At 54.2% G+C, this 15,757-nt stretch overlaps 1 protein-coding gene across 1 annotated transcript; it reads left to right on the top strand.

Moving 5' to 3' along the window:
• The first annotated feature begins 3,369 nt into the window (after nt 1-3,369).
• On the top strand, nt 3,370-6,687 carry Camk2n1 (calcium/calmodulin dependent protein kinase II inhibitor 1). The gene is made up of 2 exons (XM_055611414.1): nt 3,370-3,970; nt 5,365-6,687. The coding sequence occupies exons 1-2, from the start codon at nt 3,805-3,807 to the stop codon at nt 5,433-5,435; spliced, it is 237 nt and encodes a 78-aa protein (XP_055467389.1). The 5' UTR covers nt 3,370-3,804; the 3' UTR covers nt 5,436-6,687.
• The last annotated feature ends 9,070 nt before the right edge of the window (nt 6,688-15,757 follow it).

Raw genomic sequence — 15,757 nt, forward strand, 5'->3', positions numbered from 1 at the left:
TTGGCTTCCAGAAGCTTATGGAATAATGCTTCCAGCTGGGGATCAAACACTGAGCCCAGGGACCCTTGGGTAAGTTTGTATTAAACAATAACAGTAGGAGAGGAAACTGAGGCACAGAGGTGACTAGGTCTTGGGGTTAGGAAGTGACAGAGCAGGGATCTGAATTTGATGTCTACCCGACCGTGCAATGGCAACTTCTTTTTTGGGTGTAGAAGTGGGCGGTCTTTATCTCCACTTATTTTCCCTTCAGGATCTGGTATCTTTGGCACAAATGTGGGCCTTTGGGGTGGACACAGGTACGAATGGAGTCCCAAGACATGGGTTGACTCAGGCTAGAGGGATGCTCAACCAAAGACCATGAGAAACAGAAAATCAAAGATTGAGTGATGAAGACAGTCAGGAGGGACAGAGGAAGAACATGGACGCGCTGAATCCCAGTTTCCCTTGCAGAACTTTCATGTGACCTTGGACAGATCACTTAACCTCCAGCTACCTGATCTGCAAAATGGGCCTGACCATTCTCCCAGCCCCACCCTCTTCTGAAGGTTGACCTTTCCAATAATCACAGAGACGTTTTCCAGGAAGACTGGCTGGAGAACCCAGGGCATTGTGCATAGTTAGGCAAGTGTTTTACCACTGAGCTACATTCTCCCAGTCCTTAGAGACGCTTTTCAAATTGTCTAAGCACATGACGCTGTCCATGTGCTTAGAAGGCATGTATGTTCATGAAGGGAGTGGGCACTAGTTGGGAAAGTGGGTACTGCCACCTTCTGCCTCATTTTCCCAAGGCAAAGGTAAACACAACAGGCTCTGAGCTATAACTGCCTTCTCCTCTCTTGCACTGTCTGTGTGGGGAGTCCTCGGCTCTCTCTGTGACTTTATCTTCTACACACTGGGGCCCTGGTAGGTAAACTTAACTTGTAAGTTGCTTTGGGTTGGTCACACAAATGGAGGCTCTTCTCCTGGCTCCACCATTAGACCATGGCCTTGGCCAAGTCACTCATCCTTTTTCTGCACCATCAGTTAAACAGCCTCTCCTCCTTCTACTTCAGAAGGCCCTTATTTTTGAGCCCCAAGGTCAATAATGGATGTGAAAAAATGCTTCGGGGGCAAAACCAGAAAGCATAACACAAATCTAAGAGCTGCTTGCAAGTTTATATCACCCTGCGCTTTAGGCCTTTGTTATGTCTTTCAGCACTTGAGAACTAACCACAGAGCAGGCCCCCAGTAGAGCCAAATGAATGGAGACAGGTGGCTTGTGGAAGGGAGTCACAATCTGGGTGCTCCTGCCACTGACAAGCCGCTGGACTCAGAGCTAGCCCAGGCCCTCTTGGCTTCAGTTTCCTATGTCTGAATTCAGCTATGGGTTAGAGAGGCGTCTCTGAGGGGTGGGGGAATGGTTAAAGAGCTGCACCAAAGGGAACCGTTTCTTACTGGACTAATGCACGTGCACTAACAGCCTTGTCTCAGGAGCCTGCCTTGGGTTTCCCCACTTTAGCTGTCTTGAGGGGCACATCGGCAGCTGGGCAGCCACACTTGCAGCGTTACAGGGATTTTTAGGCTTCGGAGATGGCTTGCCCAGGGTCTCACTGCTAGGGAACAACAGGGTTGGGATTCAAGATCAGGCTGGGACCCATAGGCCAGGCGTATTCTATCCGTTAAGCCTCTTCACTCCTGCTCCTTCTCCCCTTCCTCCTCTCTTCCGGGGTCTGGCTCTGGAAACCAGCCAGTCCTTTAACTTATTATTATTATTTATTTATTTTTTTGAGGGGAGCAGGTTTTAGGCTGAGTCTTTCCAGGCAGCCCTCCCCCCCCCAAAAACAAACAAACAAAAAAAAACCCCATCAATCTCTCCCTTTTCCTTCAGCCCCACTCACTGGAGGTCCTTCCAGAGGTTAACTGTGAACCTGAAGGAGCTCTTTTGATGCTGATAGGATTCCCCTTGCTCCCCGGTGGGACTGGGGTGCTAGGTGAGCTAGGAGTCTGGCTGACGAGGGTTAGCGTCCCAGCCCAGCCTCCTCCAGCAGGCTGCTGACCTTGGTCTGGTTCCCCCTCCCAGGGGTTAGGCCAGCTCTGCCCAGCAGGTCTGGTCTCCCTGGGGAGAGCAGGTGCCCCGGCTCAGGCGAGGATAATGAGAGCTCCTCACGCACCTTGCCCCCATGGAGTTACCATCTGGCGTTCAGATGCGACTCCCGGGCCTCTCCCGCTTCCCGGGTCTCCCTCCCAGGGTGCAGGAGCACGCTCCCGGTGTAGAGGGCCGCAGTCTCTCCCCAGAGCTTTATTAAGACTGTTACTGTAAGAGAGGTCCCGGAGGGCAGAGCACCGCGGCCCCGGGTTGTCCCCAGCGGAGTCAGAGGGCGCCAGGAGCCGGGCATCCCGGGTAAGCCCAGAGTAATGAGGCTCTCCCTTATCCTGCGGGAGGCGGGGCTGCCCCCTCCTCCCCTCCTTCTTGTCCCGCGGGGAACCAGGGCCCAGCACAGAGGGACAAGAAGTGAAGAAAAGGTCTTCCTGACAGATCCAGTAAGCCCGGGGGGTGGGGGTGGGGGGCAGAGGATGAGGTCTTAGGAATGCCCGACGCGGACGCGGTGTGTGAGTGGGGGCACAAATGTGGCGGTGGCGGTGGGAGGGAGAGGCGTGCCCGCGAGTCTTCGCGCAGCGCCTGGCTCTCCGGCCTCTGTAACTGGCCTCCGGGGAGGTCAGCATCAGCGCCTTTCCCCGGTCCCCTCCCCTCCCGCTGCCTCGGGTTCCCCCCGGGAGTCACAGGCAGCCGAGCCGGCGCGCACAGGCTCCGGGTCGGGTAAACACCGCGCGGGAGGGGCACGGGCCGGGCGGGGAGGGGAGGGGCGGGGCGCACCGGGGGCCCCTCCGCGCGGGCGGGACGGAGGGGACAGGGGGCGGGGGCAGGAAGCCAGCCGCGGTCCGGCGCGGCCCCGTGACGTCGCTCGGCTCCCAGGGATCTCTCCCGAGGCCCACGGGTCCCCTCCTCCCGCCCTCCTCCGGCGCCTCGCTTCAGCCCGGGCGGGCATTCTCGCTCGCCGCTCGCGGGCTGCTCCGCCGTCCCTGCCTCCCTCTCTCCCCTCTCTCTTCCTTTCCTCTCCGACCCTCCATCCCTCCCTCGTCTGGCCTCTCCGCTCCAGGTCTAGTCCCCACTCCTTTCTCTTCCTCTACGCTTCCTCACCCTGCCTCCTCCCGCCGCTCCCCCTGCCTCCCGCCGTCTTTCTGTTTTTCTCCCCGTCGCCCTCTCGGTTTCTTCCCTCCCTCCTCCCTCCCTCCCTCTCTCCGGGTTTCCTCCCCCTGCCCTCCCTCCTCCTCGCTCCCCTCCCCCTCGGCCGCTCGCTGCCTCCCAGTCCCTGAGTCGCCGCCGCCGCCGTCTCCCGCGCCCCGCGGCAGGACCGGCCCGCGCGCTCCCCGGGGTGCGCCCCCTCAGTCCCGCGCCCTCCGGGCTCGCAGGGACACCCTCCTCCTCCCCGCGCGCCGCGGCCCCGCCCGGCTCGGCCCCCGCCCCGCGCCGGAGCGCGCCGAGGATGTGAGTCCTGCCCGCCGCCGCCGCCGGAGCAGCAGCCACTCGCGCGCGGAGCCCGAGCGCAGCGCAGCTCAGCTGCGGGCGCTCGCTGGGTCGCTCGCGCGGGCTGCGCGCTCCTGCCCCAGGCGGTGTCCCCCTGCCTCTCGCCGGCCCCCGGCCCCGCGGCAGCCCCGAGGGCCGTCCCCGGCCGGCCATCCCCGGCCCCAGCGCCGCTGACCCTGTCCTCCGCGGGCGGGGACGCGGGCGGAGGAGGTGCCGCCTCGGAGCCCCCGGACGCGACCATGTCGGAGGTGCTGCCCTACGGCGACGAGAAGCTGAGCCCCTACGGCGACGGCGGCGACGTGGGCCAGATCTTCTCGTGCCGTCTGCAGGACACCAACAACTTCTTCGGCGCCGGGCAGAACAAGCGGCCGCCCAAGCTGGGCCAGATCGGCCGGAGCAAGCGCGGTGAGTTCTCCGCCCCTTACCCCCTGAGGGCTGGGTGCTGCGGCCTGGCGGGGGCGCAGGGGTCCCCGCGGTCTGGGGACCTCCGGCAGGGTCTAGGGGATCCCTCCTGCGGTGGGAGCGGGATCGGGCCTCGGGCACGCGTCCGCATCTCTTCCGGCCAGCCACGGGGTCACCCGGGGGCGTGGTGGCCTCTAGTTGCAGCCGAGGCCCAAAGGTTATTGCCCCCCCCTCGTCCTCAGCCGCACCAAAGTTTGCTTTTCGATTTCGCATCCCCTCCCCCTTTTTGCGCAGTGGAGTCGTAGCTGCACTCTGCTCAGCTACCCTGGGGGAGGGGGTCCCGGGGCTCCTCGGGGGGCTGCGTGGGGACTGCGGGGGAAGGACCTTAACTCCCTCGGGGAAGGCGAGGGGCTTTCGGGTCGCATTATTACTTGCCAGAGGGGAGAAGGTTGGTCTAGCCTGGGATATTGGAGTTGGAGAAGCCCCAGAGAAACCGAGCCGCAGGGTGCTGCCCGAAGAGCCTGAGGTGCCGAGGTGAAGGGAGGGGGTACTCGAGGGACCGAGGTGGGCTCGAGCCCGAGACAAAGATCTAGCGAGGGAGCTGTCTCGGGAGCCACAGCGAGCCGTGGGCTCGAGTCTAGGGAGGACGCTGAGGCAGCTGAAACAATGAGGGTGACCGACAGAGAGACCCACGCGTAGAGAGACCCGGAGTCCTGGACGGGCGAGCTGATCTTCCCGGAGAGGGACCGAGGAGGGCAGTGTGGAGACCGACCGTGAGGCAGGCGGAGGAGACGGCCGCAGGCAGGGCTCCGGGCGGCAGCCAAGGGAGCTTCTGCTCTTTGCGGTGGCACAGAGAGCAGAGGCCACCGGCCCGGGCTCAGGCAGGGTGCCCGGGAAGGGGACACCCGCGCAGGCCAGGCCTGAACTCTCCAGCCGAGGATCGGCGTGGGAAGCGATCCCAGCCTCCCTTCTTGGCTCTGGGCTTTTTGGAACCCGGCCTGGGCCACCGGCACCAGTGACCCGAAGACCTCGGCTTCCCCTCTTTTTCCCTTTCTCGGCCTAGGATTCTTCTTTGCAAACGGATGCCCCGGGCTGGGAAAGGACAGGGCCGGAGTGCCGCCCGGGCTGCAGCCTAGCTACGGGGATGGCTCCCTCTTGCTCGCTTTTTCTTAGAATCCTGCTAGGATGCGGGTTAGGCGCTGGGGCAGTTCAGCCAGGCAGGGTAGGGAAGCTACCGCCGTGGGGTTGTTCCCCCTGCACAGGGCTGCCAGCCTTCCTTCCTCGCCCTCTGCTGCACCCCGCCGGTGAGCATAGACAGAATATCTGCGACCCCTGCCTAGGCCTGAGCTCTCTCACCTCTCTCCTCCCTTTTTTATTTTTATTTTTATTTTTTGCAGTTGTTATTGAAGATGATAGGATTGATGACGTGCTGAAAAATATGACCGACAAGGCACCTCCTGGCGTGTAACCGCCCCAAAGACAATGAGTTGAGGGAGGGAGAGGATAAGAAGAGTGGCGGGCCGTAACAGTTACCGACGAAAGCACGAGGAGGAGAAAGCACTTTGAAATTTACTGCTAGCTTGCTACCTACGATGAAACCAACAACCTGTGTCTCATGTCAGGCCGGGAGAGAGATGAGGTGGGAGGAGGAGGAAGGGGAGGAGAAGGCTCTGGGCTCCTCTACAAAAAAACAAAAGTTTAAAAAAAATTAAAAAAAAATCACATATACACACATATAAAGAAAAGAGTCTCAGTTGCAGCTGTTTGTCAAAATTAATACCTGTTTCCTTTTATATATGGTAAATCTTGTGCAGTTCTAGATCTGGGTTTTGAAGCACCTCCTGAAGGCAGCACCGAGTACTTGAAGGTGCTCGCGTGCTCGCTGATTTGGCTGTCCCTGACGTTTACATTATTTAACCTTGCAAAAATGATCCCGTGCACTTGGATGTGACATGCTGTCGAGTTTTATTTTTTAATGTTGTTTATTCTTGGATGTACAAAAGAAAATTGGGGAAAAAAATGATCTCTGTAGATACTGCTGTACTTCGGTCATCCTTTGAAGTTATCAGAAATGTGGTTAGAAGCAGAAGGCGACTTTTCCAAGGAAGGATGCTTAGGAAGAATCCTTGTCTTCTTTCAAAGAGATGAACTGTAGAGCTTGAGTTTCTTTGTTGCAGGGAGGCTCTTAGACCGGGTTAATACCAACAGCGGGTTTTATGTGTCAGGAAGAAAGAAAAAAACATAACAGGAAAAACAAGGAAAAATGCTTGAGCTTTTTCTAACCTCCCCTTGGGGGGTCTTTTGTGTGAGCCCCCTCTTTCCTCCAATATTGTGTCACTTTATTCTCTTTAATGGACTGTAAAAATACAAATGTAATCACAAGAGTGCCAAATATCTTGAAACGCCAAAAGGCATTTGGGTTTCTTTTTTTCCCTGTGCTCTGAGTCCTTGTACAGGAATGCTTGGAGTGTCTTTTCTGTTATTTATAGGGGTTCTCTTAGGCTCGCCAGCTGCCTGTTTTGCATGGTATTTGCAAAAACTGCCTCTTGCGTGAGGAATCTTTTACCATTTTTTTTTTTTTTTGGTTTGTTTGCAACTTTGGACCTCAAGAGGTCCCCACCCCCCAGTTCCTTTTCTTAACTCTGTATTCTGTATGTTGCACCTTGAACCAGCACACAGGGCTATTTCTCCAATGTACAATAAAGAACTCTTCCTGTGTCTCCTCTCTTTCCTTGGCCTTGTTTCTTGGGGACTTGCTGTCCATCTGACCCGAATAAGGAGATGGGGGCTTTGGTCTGTGGGATGAAACAGTTTGGGGCTGGGGGAAGCCATCTTCCAGTGAGCTGGATGGACCAACTTATCCCTGGAGAATGGCTGACTCAGTGGGCTTTGGGTTTTACAAATTGGGCTCCTTTTGGCTTCCCTGAGGCTTTGGCTGTCTGGATGGGTGGGGGAGGCTGGACTTGGGCTCAGGTCACAGCTCTGGTACCCTTGCTCTCTGAACAGGAACTTCTGCAAGCATTACTTGCCCTATCTGCAAAGAACACAGGACTCATAGGGTCAAGAAGATGAGCATCAATACACCGTACCCCCAATCCTTCCACATAATGCTGCTAGTAACAACCATCAAACATCAGTAGGGGCTTGTCGGTGGATACACTCTCTCTGTAACCTCTAGAGCCCACTGTTCTCTGGGGATGCATAGCCAGGAGGTCCCCAGCACCTGCTAACCCTGCCTGTAATCACCTTGTTGAGCAGGGTTGGGGTGGTAGCTCCAGCTAAGCTGGAGGCAGTGATGGGGAGAGGATTTGGGTGGAGGGTTTTGGCTCAGAGGAGAACCCCCCCCCTTCCCCCTGGGCTGTTTTGCATGTCGCAGCCCCACTGCCTGGAGCTTTTAATATGTTTGTTGTAAAGCTGTCAGCCAGGGAGTCACAGCACTGATCACAGTGACAAGAGCCTGAGTGTGACTCAGACACCAGGTAAGAGTCTCCACAGAGGGGGTGCCGGAGAGGGGCTCCAGGGGGCCTGGGAGGGGAGGGTGGATGTCTCATCCCTCTTCTTAGGTCTGACAGCCTTAGCAGGCCCTAGCCCAGGGTTCTCCATCCTGTGGTCATTACTGGGACTGATGGGGGAGCTGGAACTGGCAGTGCCCAGCCTGCGGATGCTAGCAGATGCCAACTTCATTTTCCCAGGCACATGGTCCTCTTGAAACTGGCTGTCTTCCCTCTTGACCCCAGGCACTCACTTTTGGAGCGGAAGGTCTATGGGCTCCACAGAGCCAAGCAATGCCCTGTACTCTCCCCTAGAAGGCTAAAGGGTACTGGGAGAAGGATTAGGGGTAGGGCCTGCTTTTTGTCCAAAGGACAATCTTCCAAGAGGGGCAGACCAGATGAAAAGATTGCTTTGGGGATGTGGTTTCCGATCACAGCACTGCAGTCACTGAGGACCTTCTCATCTGTTTTCTCACGTGATTGTCTCAGCAATTCCAGAAAACCCAGCGACATTCACTCACCAGCCACCAAGGCAGGGAAGTAAACAAGACCACCTGCATCATTTGAGCATTTGCTGAGTGCCAGACTCAAGGCGGCCCTGCGGAATGGGGGCTGCTCTTACCCCAGCTGCACACTAGAAAGCAAGCCTAACTCCCGCAAAGTGCCCTGGTTTGTTAGCCGCAGAGGCAGGATCGGAACCCAGAGCCCACCATCCGGGATGAGGATGTAGACAGACTTTGGCTCTGTTCCCTGCTTCAGCCATCTTCGTCCTTCAGCCGTTAAAGGTCCTTGTGTTGGTGTGTTGTTCTGAAACTCTGCCTGTCTCTACCATCGGGCACAACAGACTGCGTCAGGGGTCAGAAGGGGGCAGCTTGTGGATGTGGTCAGCTAGTGCCTGGAGCTGCCCTGCGCCCTGGGCCAGGGCTGAAGGTCCATTTTAATAAGTGATGTATTAAAATGTTCCTGCTGGAGGCCACTGGGCAGCGGAGGCAGGTACTCAGCCTGGAATGAGTCTGCCTTTCCCAAGGCCTCCATTCAGTAACAAGGCAAATAAATCTCCTAAGTATACTATAGCATTGGGTAAGCATTTGTTGAGAAGACACTTTGGGGATTGGGAAGATATCAAATTATACCAAGTGCTGGTTATGTCTGAAATATCTGGAGAGGGCAGCAATAAATATGGAAGAGGCTATTAAAAGATGGAGGTGGGGGAGGGTGACTCCAAACCTCCAAGCATCAACCTGGAGCAGCCAGGCCTGCATTCTTCAAACTTAGTTAATTGAATGTTTTCAGTAAGCATCCATCTCCCTGGATTCGGTTCCTGTGGCCTGTCCAGGCTGTCAGGCTGCAGGAATATCAAAGGTGTCTTTAAAGGAAGAACTGGCAAATTAAGTTTTAAAACAGCAAAGCTCGAAGATTACTGCTGTCTGCCGCAGATTGAAGGAATGAGCCTGGGGTGCCCTCGGCAGAGCAGACAGCAATTTCTAGGCATCCAAGGACTATCCAGGAGAAGGCTCTGACATAGAGAGAGGGGAACTGACTTTAGGTGGCAGGTGGACTCAGAACTTACGAGGCTTGGATGGAAAACCTTTATCCTGGCTGTGAGCTGGGATGTTTCGCAAGGTCTTTGGCTGTATGGTTCTTCTATAAAATAAGGACAGTAGGAAGTATCAGGAAAGGTTAGATGTGGATGCTTATTTCCCCATGGAAATGGCTTCATATTCAGAAAGCGGCAGCCCTTGAGAGTGAGCATGTGCCAGGCAACGGGTGACCAAAATCACTGGAGAGGTTCTTGTAGCGTGTCGTGTTTTTGTATACAGTTTTTGGCTCCTGTACACAAAGACAGAGGTAGTCTCCTTGGGGCGGAAAGGGCAGGAGTTTGCTTGGGGAATGGTTGGGGAGGATCCATCTGCCTTTCATGACCTCCATCAGTTTTCCAAGGTTCCCACATGAATCTGTGTGCTTTCTCCCCAGAAGCAGTGTCTCAGGAAGCTACGCTATCCCCTCCACCCGGCCTGCCAGAAGTCTGCCTTCTCTGGACAGGAGCCATGGTGCTGACTTGCCGTGGGGAGGGATGAGCTTAGCCCTCCGAATGGGTCACTTCCTTAGACACGACCTTGGGCTTCATTCAGTAAGTACTGATTCAAGGCCTGCCATGTGCACCTGGCATAGTGAGGAACAAATAGGGGCTTGTCCTGGGTTCAAAAATGATCATTTTCCACCATGGAAGTGGAGTGGGACAGAGAGGCTGTGCTGACTAGTTTAATGTCAACCTGACACAAGCTGTAGTCATCTGACAGGATGGAACCTCAACTGGAAAAAAAAATGCCTCTGTAAGATCCAGCTGTAGGCAGGCCTGGAGGATATTTTCTTAATTGGTGATTTATGTGGGAGGGTCTGGCCTTTGTGGGTGGGACCACCCCTTAGTTGGTGGTTCTGGGATCTATGAGAAAGCAAGCTGAGCAAGCCGGTAAGCAGCACTCTTCCGTGGCCTCTGCCTCAGCTTCTGCCTCTAGGTTCTTGCGCTCTTTGAGTTCCTGCCTCGGCTTCCCTCAATGGACTATGACTCAGGATATGTAAGTCAAAAAACTGTCTTCCCCCCCCCCCCAAGTTGCTGGTTTTCGGTCAGGGCACTTCACTGCAGCGGTTGTAACCCTAAGACAGCAGCTTGGAGATTCTAGCCCTTTAATGACACACTTTTTTTTTTTTTTTTTTTTTGTGTTGGCCACAATGGGAGCCAAAGACAGCTGGGTCTTCGGTATGGCCTGGCACTCGAATATGTGACCCATTTTAACATAACATATCACTGAAACTGTAGACTAGTTTAAGATGATCCATAGATGGTGAGCAAGAGGACTCGTCACGGTAAAGTGCACACCCCAGAGCCCTATAGCCCGAGTCAGATGCCTTCGACCCACATGGTGAGAAGGAGAGAAGCAATTCTCAAAAGTTGTTTTCTGAACTTCACATGCATGCTGTGGCGTGCCTGTGCTCTGCCTTCTGATAAAGAAATTCGAGATAATGATGATAATAACAACAGCAGATGACAAGTTGGGAGGACAGTGCTAAGTTGACATATATAGCCCTGATTCCGTTTCTTCTATTCCAACTATCTGGTGCCATTCTGGCAAATTTTGCTTGCCTAAGGAACCAGCATGGGACCATGGTTAGTAACTAAACCCCAGAGCTTATTCAGATTTTATTAGTTTTTATATAATGCCCTGTGTCTTCCTGAATTCCACAACGGAGCACACATTACAGTTAGTCATCAAGTCTCCTTGGGCAGCTCTTGACTGGGTTGGCTTCCCGGACTTGCCTGCTGATGGAGCACTGGAGACCTGTTTTACAGGCTGGCCCGCAAGTGAAGTACCTTCTTAAGAGTGTTTTGTTTTGAGACAAGTTCTCTTGGAGCACAGGCTGGTCTTGAACTTAGTATGTAGGCGATGATGCCCTTGAAGTTCTCATCCTCCTGTCTTCACCTCCCAAGGACTGGGATTGCAGGCATGCACCACAGTTTCCAGCAGAGGCAAAAGTTCAGAGAAACCACGAGTTCCAGGCTCACCCGGGGTGGGGTGGGAGAAGACCCAGAATTTGCAAAATCCCCACAGTGTTGTCAGGTGGCCGATAGATGGAGCCGTGCAAAGAAAACGAGGTTTTTAAACAAATTAATAGAAGCGACTTCCTGTGGAGAAACTGTCATCCTGGTTAGCGACTCTGCAGCATCTCATCTTTTTCTTGGAAACTCAGGCAGCTGCTCTGGTTTATACAATCTGCCTATCGGAGGGAAGGAGAAGGGGGAAAAACCATGTTGTCTTTATTCAGCAGCAGCAGAGATTCTCCCAAACCATATGCAAAAATAAATCCCAGGCAGTGCCTGTAACCCAGGAAACCTGGCAGCTGGACTAAAGGCTGCTGGGCAGCCTGGGGACAAAGATCTTATGTCCAAAGACCCAGGCCCCATCCCAGAGGGGCCAGACAGACAGCCAGACAGAAGGGGGGGGGGCTGTCCCACCCTTCCTCTCAAATGCTCGATGATCCACAGATTTGACTCACCTTGACAGCCCTCACACTGGACGGTTTTTCTCTAGGGAGAAATGCAGTCCACCCCCTACCCCCCACCCCAGGCCTGGAACAGAGTCCTTGACCTAGAGGCAGCTGTTTTGAGGACAAAGGGTCACCAAGAGGGGGAGGAAGTCACTGGGAGGACAGGCTGTATTGGGGAGGACCAGGAAGTATGCCCTGGGAAATCCCAAGAGCACAGTTGATGGGAGGGAGGGGTGGGAGGAGGGCAGTCAGTGAACCGGGCAGGGAAAGAGATGTCTCGTGGGACAGGACGAAGCTGGGTGGCTGAGGGTTTCAGGAGTTTACCCCGGGAGGGTGTTTTATGGACGAGATGAACTTAGTGAATTCATTAATTAAGTCCATATTCATTCAACAATTTTTCTGGCAGGCAGAGAGGGGGCGGGGCTTGTCCTTGGCATTAGGGAGACAGGGCTTGCTAGAGGGAGGCCTTTTCCGGTTCAGAAACCACAGTGTCTGGTCTGTGACCTTTCAGTGACTGAATTTCAAGAGGGGGGGGTGGGCTCAGGGGAAGTGCAGGCAGCCTCTAGGGGAGTCCCAGGAGCTTGCTGTCAGCACCCATCAATGAACTTCACAAGGAATTCATGATTTCCTTCTTTTCAGCCAGTAGCCCCAGGGGAAAGTGTATTTTGTCTCCCAATGTGAAAAAAAAAAAATCCCCCCTCATCTCTGGCTGCAGACCAGTGGTTGCTGTTCTCTCCCCGTTTAATTCTCTGAATCTTACGGCATTCCTGTTTTCAAGCCCATTCTGCAGATAAGGGACACCGAGGCACGGAACAGCCATGGCACCTGCCTACATTCCCACGGGGACTGCAATCCAGCTGGGCTTGCACCCTAATACTCATGGTCTGGGCAGCCCTGGTGCAGGGAGGGGTTCTTACAGCTTTTCATTTTTATTTGTTTTTATTTTTTCTTTTTATTTTCGAGCTCGAGATTCCCAGCTCCCCGAGCTCAGGGTTAGACTGACTGTGAGTGAGTGGGAGGGGGGAGGTGAGGGAGGGAAGGCCAAGAATCTACTTGGCGGTGAACCCTGGACCAGGCCAGCCGGTTGTCATGGGGACTGGGGACGGCTGGGTGGAGATGCCTGCCAGGCAGGCAGGTTGCCCCGACAGGGCAGTTCCGGGGAGCTCCCTCCCTCAGCTCGGGGAGTGGCACCTGGACTGTGCTTTCCTGGCAGCCAAGGCCACAAGAATTCTTGGCGCACAGACAGGAGAGACCACAAGTCCCCTCCAGCTGAGTGAGCTTTGGCGACCTGGTCCAATCCCCTGAGCATGAAGGCTATCTTCAGTTCTTCTGTGTGAATTATTTACCGCGTCTGGCGGCCTCCCCGGAGGCCTCCCTACCGGCCCTCCTCCTTCCTCCCTCCTCCCTCCCTGCCCTCCCTGCCCCCGCGGTGTCTCCACTTTCTGGTTCCAGAAGCCTTTTCTCTCACTGTCCAAGAAATCTCCCAGGCTAGGCCGCGAGGGAAGCCTGGGGAAGCAGCTTTCCCCTCACGGGCGTTGAGTACCAGGGGCCCTGACTACACCACTGTGGCACTGAGATGCTAAGTCCTGTTCTGGGTGTTTCCAGGGCTGTTGATAGATCCCAAACGGTGGCCTTTGCACTTATCTAAGCACAATGTCACCATTATGTGTCTTCTAACTGCTGATCTGCACCACAGCGCTGGACATTCTGCATGTGTTTTACTAAGCACTCCTACTATTTGGGGACACTATAGATTATCTCCATTTCACAGACTGAGACCCTGAGGCCTGGAGAGGTTGAGGAGCTGCCCTCTGGGAGGAGCTGGAAGTGGAAACAGCTGGATCTGGCTCCTGCTCTCTTCACCTCTATCCACTTAACATGATCCCAAGGTTTCCTCCCCTGGGGCTTTAGGCAGGCACCTGCTGTGTGGGCATCTGAGTTACATTTGTATGTAAGAATGTAACAAGTCACTGTGTGAGTGAGTTACATTTGTCACAGTCCTCTACAGCGACTTAGTACTGGGAACACACCATTGACGCCAGTGAGTCAGGAACAGCTCCTGCCCTCAAATTGTTGTTGGTAGCAGGGTGGGGGTGGGAGTGTCTGAGACAGAAAGCAAAGGACAGAAGCCTGGCACAGTTACATTTAAGATGAGCTTGGTGCCTTGTATGATAAGCACCACAATGGTGCTCCAGGGTGGCAGAAGGGCACAGGTAAAGTTTGGGGCTCAGCGGGTCAAAGCGCTTGCTGTGTGAGACCGAGGAGAGGGTGGGAAGGAAGGCAGACCCAAAGCTGCTCTCTAACCTCCACACCTGTGCCAAGCTTGCTCTCTCTCTCTCTCTCTCTCTCTCTCTCTCTCTCTCTCTCATATAATACAAACAAAAACATTTAAAAGCGGAAGAAGTTGGACTGGAGCTCTTGGTAGGAGTGTCCAGGAGCAGAGGACGGAAGTTGGCAAGTTTGGGGCTTGCCTGAGTCAGGGCAGGTTTTTTGGGAAGCGGTTGGGAGGAAAGAGGATGAGGGTGGATCACAGGGGTTCTGGAGGGGATGAGGGTGGATCCCAGAGACTCTTGAATATGAGCTCAAAGATTAGTTTATTGTCTATTGGAGTGTTGTCAGGGTCTCCTGTATCTCACGATGACTTTGTACTCACAATGTAACCAAGTATGATCTTGAACCCTTACTCCTCCTGCCTCTACTTCTGAATTGTTGACATCTCAGGCATACATACCCACACCCATTTTACATGTGCTGTGATCAAGCCCAGGGCTTTTTATATATGTTGGGTACATACTTACCAATGCTACATCCCTCAGACCCTCAAGAGCAGTAGAGCAGTAGTTCTAAGTGGGGGCTGACTTGGGCCTTCAGGGTACTTGGCAATGTTTGGAGACACAGGTAGGAAGAGGGAATGCAATTACTGTCTAGTAGGTAGAAGCCAGGGATACTGGGAAACATGTCAGTACAGGGACAATGCCCAGAACCAAAAGACTATCCGCAATCATGTTCTGTTCAAGAAATTCTGCCCAGGAGACTTTACAGTTGGGGTAAGGCCTTGATCACGTCTGCTCACACACAGGCTGCTATTAACAGGCATATATTCTGTGCTGTTACAACCCAAATACCCCAGTGCTTTCCTTCCCTCGGGTTCCTTATCCAATTCTTGTAGTTTTGATTGTGCGCCTCGCTGAGCCATCTCTCCAGCCCTCCAATGGTTATGCCCAGGGGAAAATGTTTCTAAAGGTGGGTGTGGAGGAGTGCCAGACCCCAAGCTAAGCTGCCCATGCATGTTCGCCCGTGGGTCCTCACAGTGATTCAGCGACGTGACGCAGGCACTGCTGGGAGATTCTTGAGGACATTTGTATTTTGTTTGCTGCTGTCTGCAGAGCTGTGTCTAAGGCAACATTTGTGGAGGAAGACATGAGCACAACTTCGTGGATTTCAGGGCCCACAGAACTCCTGTCACTGTGAAAAATGGAGGCACACAGAGGTGGAGGGTCTTGTGTGGAGTGACACAGCAGGACCTTATCTCTTGCTTTCCGGCTGCATACCTGGAGTACCAGGTGTTTCGCTGGACCTAGCTGTGCTTCTACCGCTGATAGGGCGGGACTGACGACCATAGATGCTCAGAGGGTGACAGGGTAGGTCTCCTCAGAGTCCCAGCCAAGCTGGAAAGCACAGCTTCCTGTAGCCTAAGCACGGAGCTCGGCCAGTGCAATGTGGCTGGTGCCTAGGATGGGGTCCATTCTCTTCTGTGGAGAATTGGGAGAGATGCAGGATTTAACTTGGATGTCAAGCAGCCTCCGTTCCATGCCCTTTCTATGGACATCTCAGCAAACCCCACACCCACAACAGCACGCAGAGATGGCAGTTCTATTTCACTTGTCAAAGTTTAGAGAAATGCTTTATCTAAGGGCATCCATGCGGAGGCTGAAGACTAGCTAGCTATTCATCTTGATGCCTCCATTAGCTTGAAGTCAGCTTGTGGGTGGCCCGGGCTTACTATTTTAAAGTTTCTGATCCTCATTGGGAATCGGGCCATAAACCCCAGCCTCGGAGGTCTGTTGGAAGAGCCACAGTTACCATGGATATCAAGCACCATGAACGAACAGACTCAGTACCTAACAGGTTCCTCAGGCTTTGGGGTGCTCCAGAGGCAGGGGTGTGTCAGGGAGGGGTGTCTTGATATTTTTTTCCTGTTGCTATGATAAAATGCCCTAAAAAAATAAAAAAAAGACAACCTGAGGGGGAAAGA

This window comes from Psammomys obesus, unplaced genomic scaffold (assembly GCF_907164565.1).
Source record: "Psammomys obesus unplaced genomic scaffold, mPsaObe1.curated_primary_1811, whole genome shotgun sequence".
Lineage (NCBI taxonomy): Eukaryota > Metazoa > Chordata > Mammalia > Rodentia > Muridae > Psammomys > Psammomys obesus.

What these genes read in the sequence shown, in the direction of transcription:
- Camk2n1 (XM_055611414.1), top strand. Translation starts at nt 3,805, where the DNA reads ATGTCGGAGGTGCTGCCCTACGGCGACGAGAAGCTGAGCCCCTACGGC. An exon ending in GATCGGCCGGAGCAAGCGCG is followed by an intron (nt 3,971 to 5,364) that starts GTGAGTTCTCCG and finishes TATTTTTTGCAG; the next exon opens with TTGTTATTGAAGATGATAGG.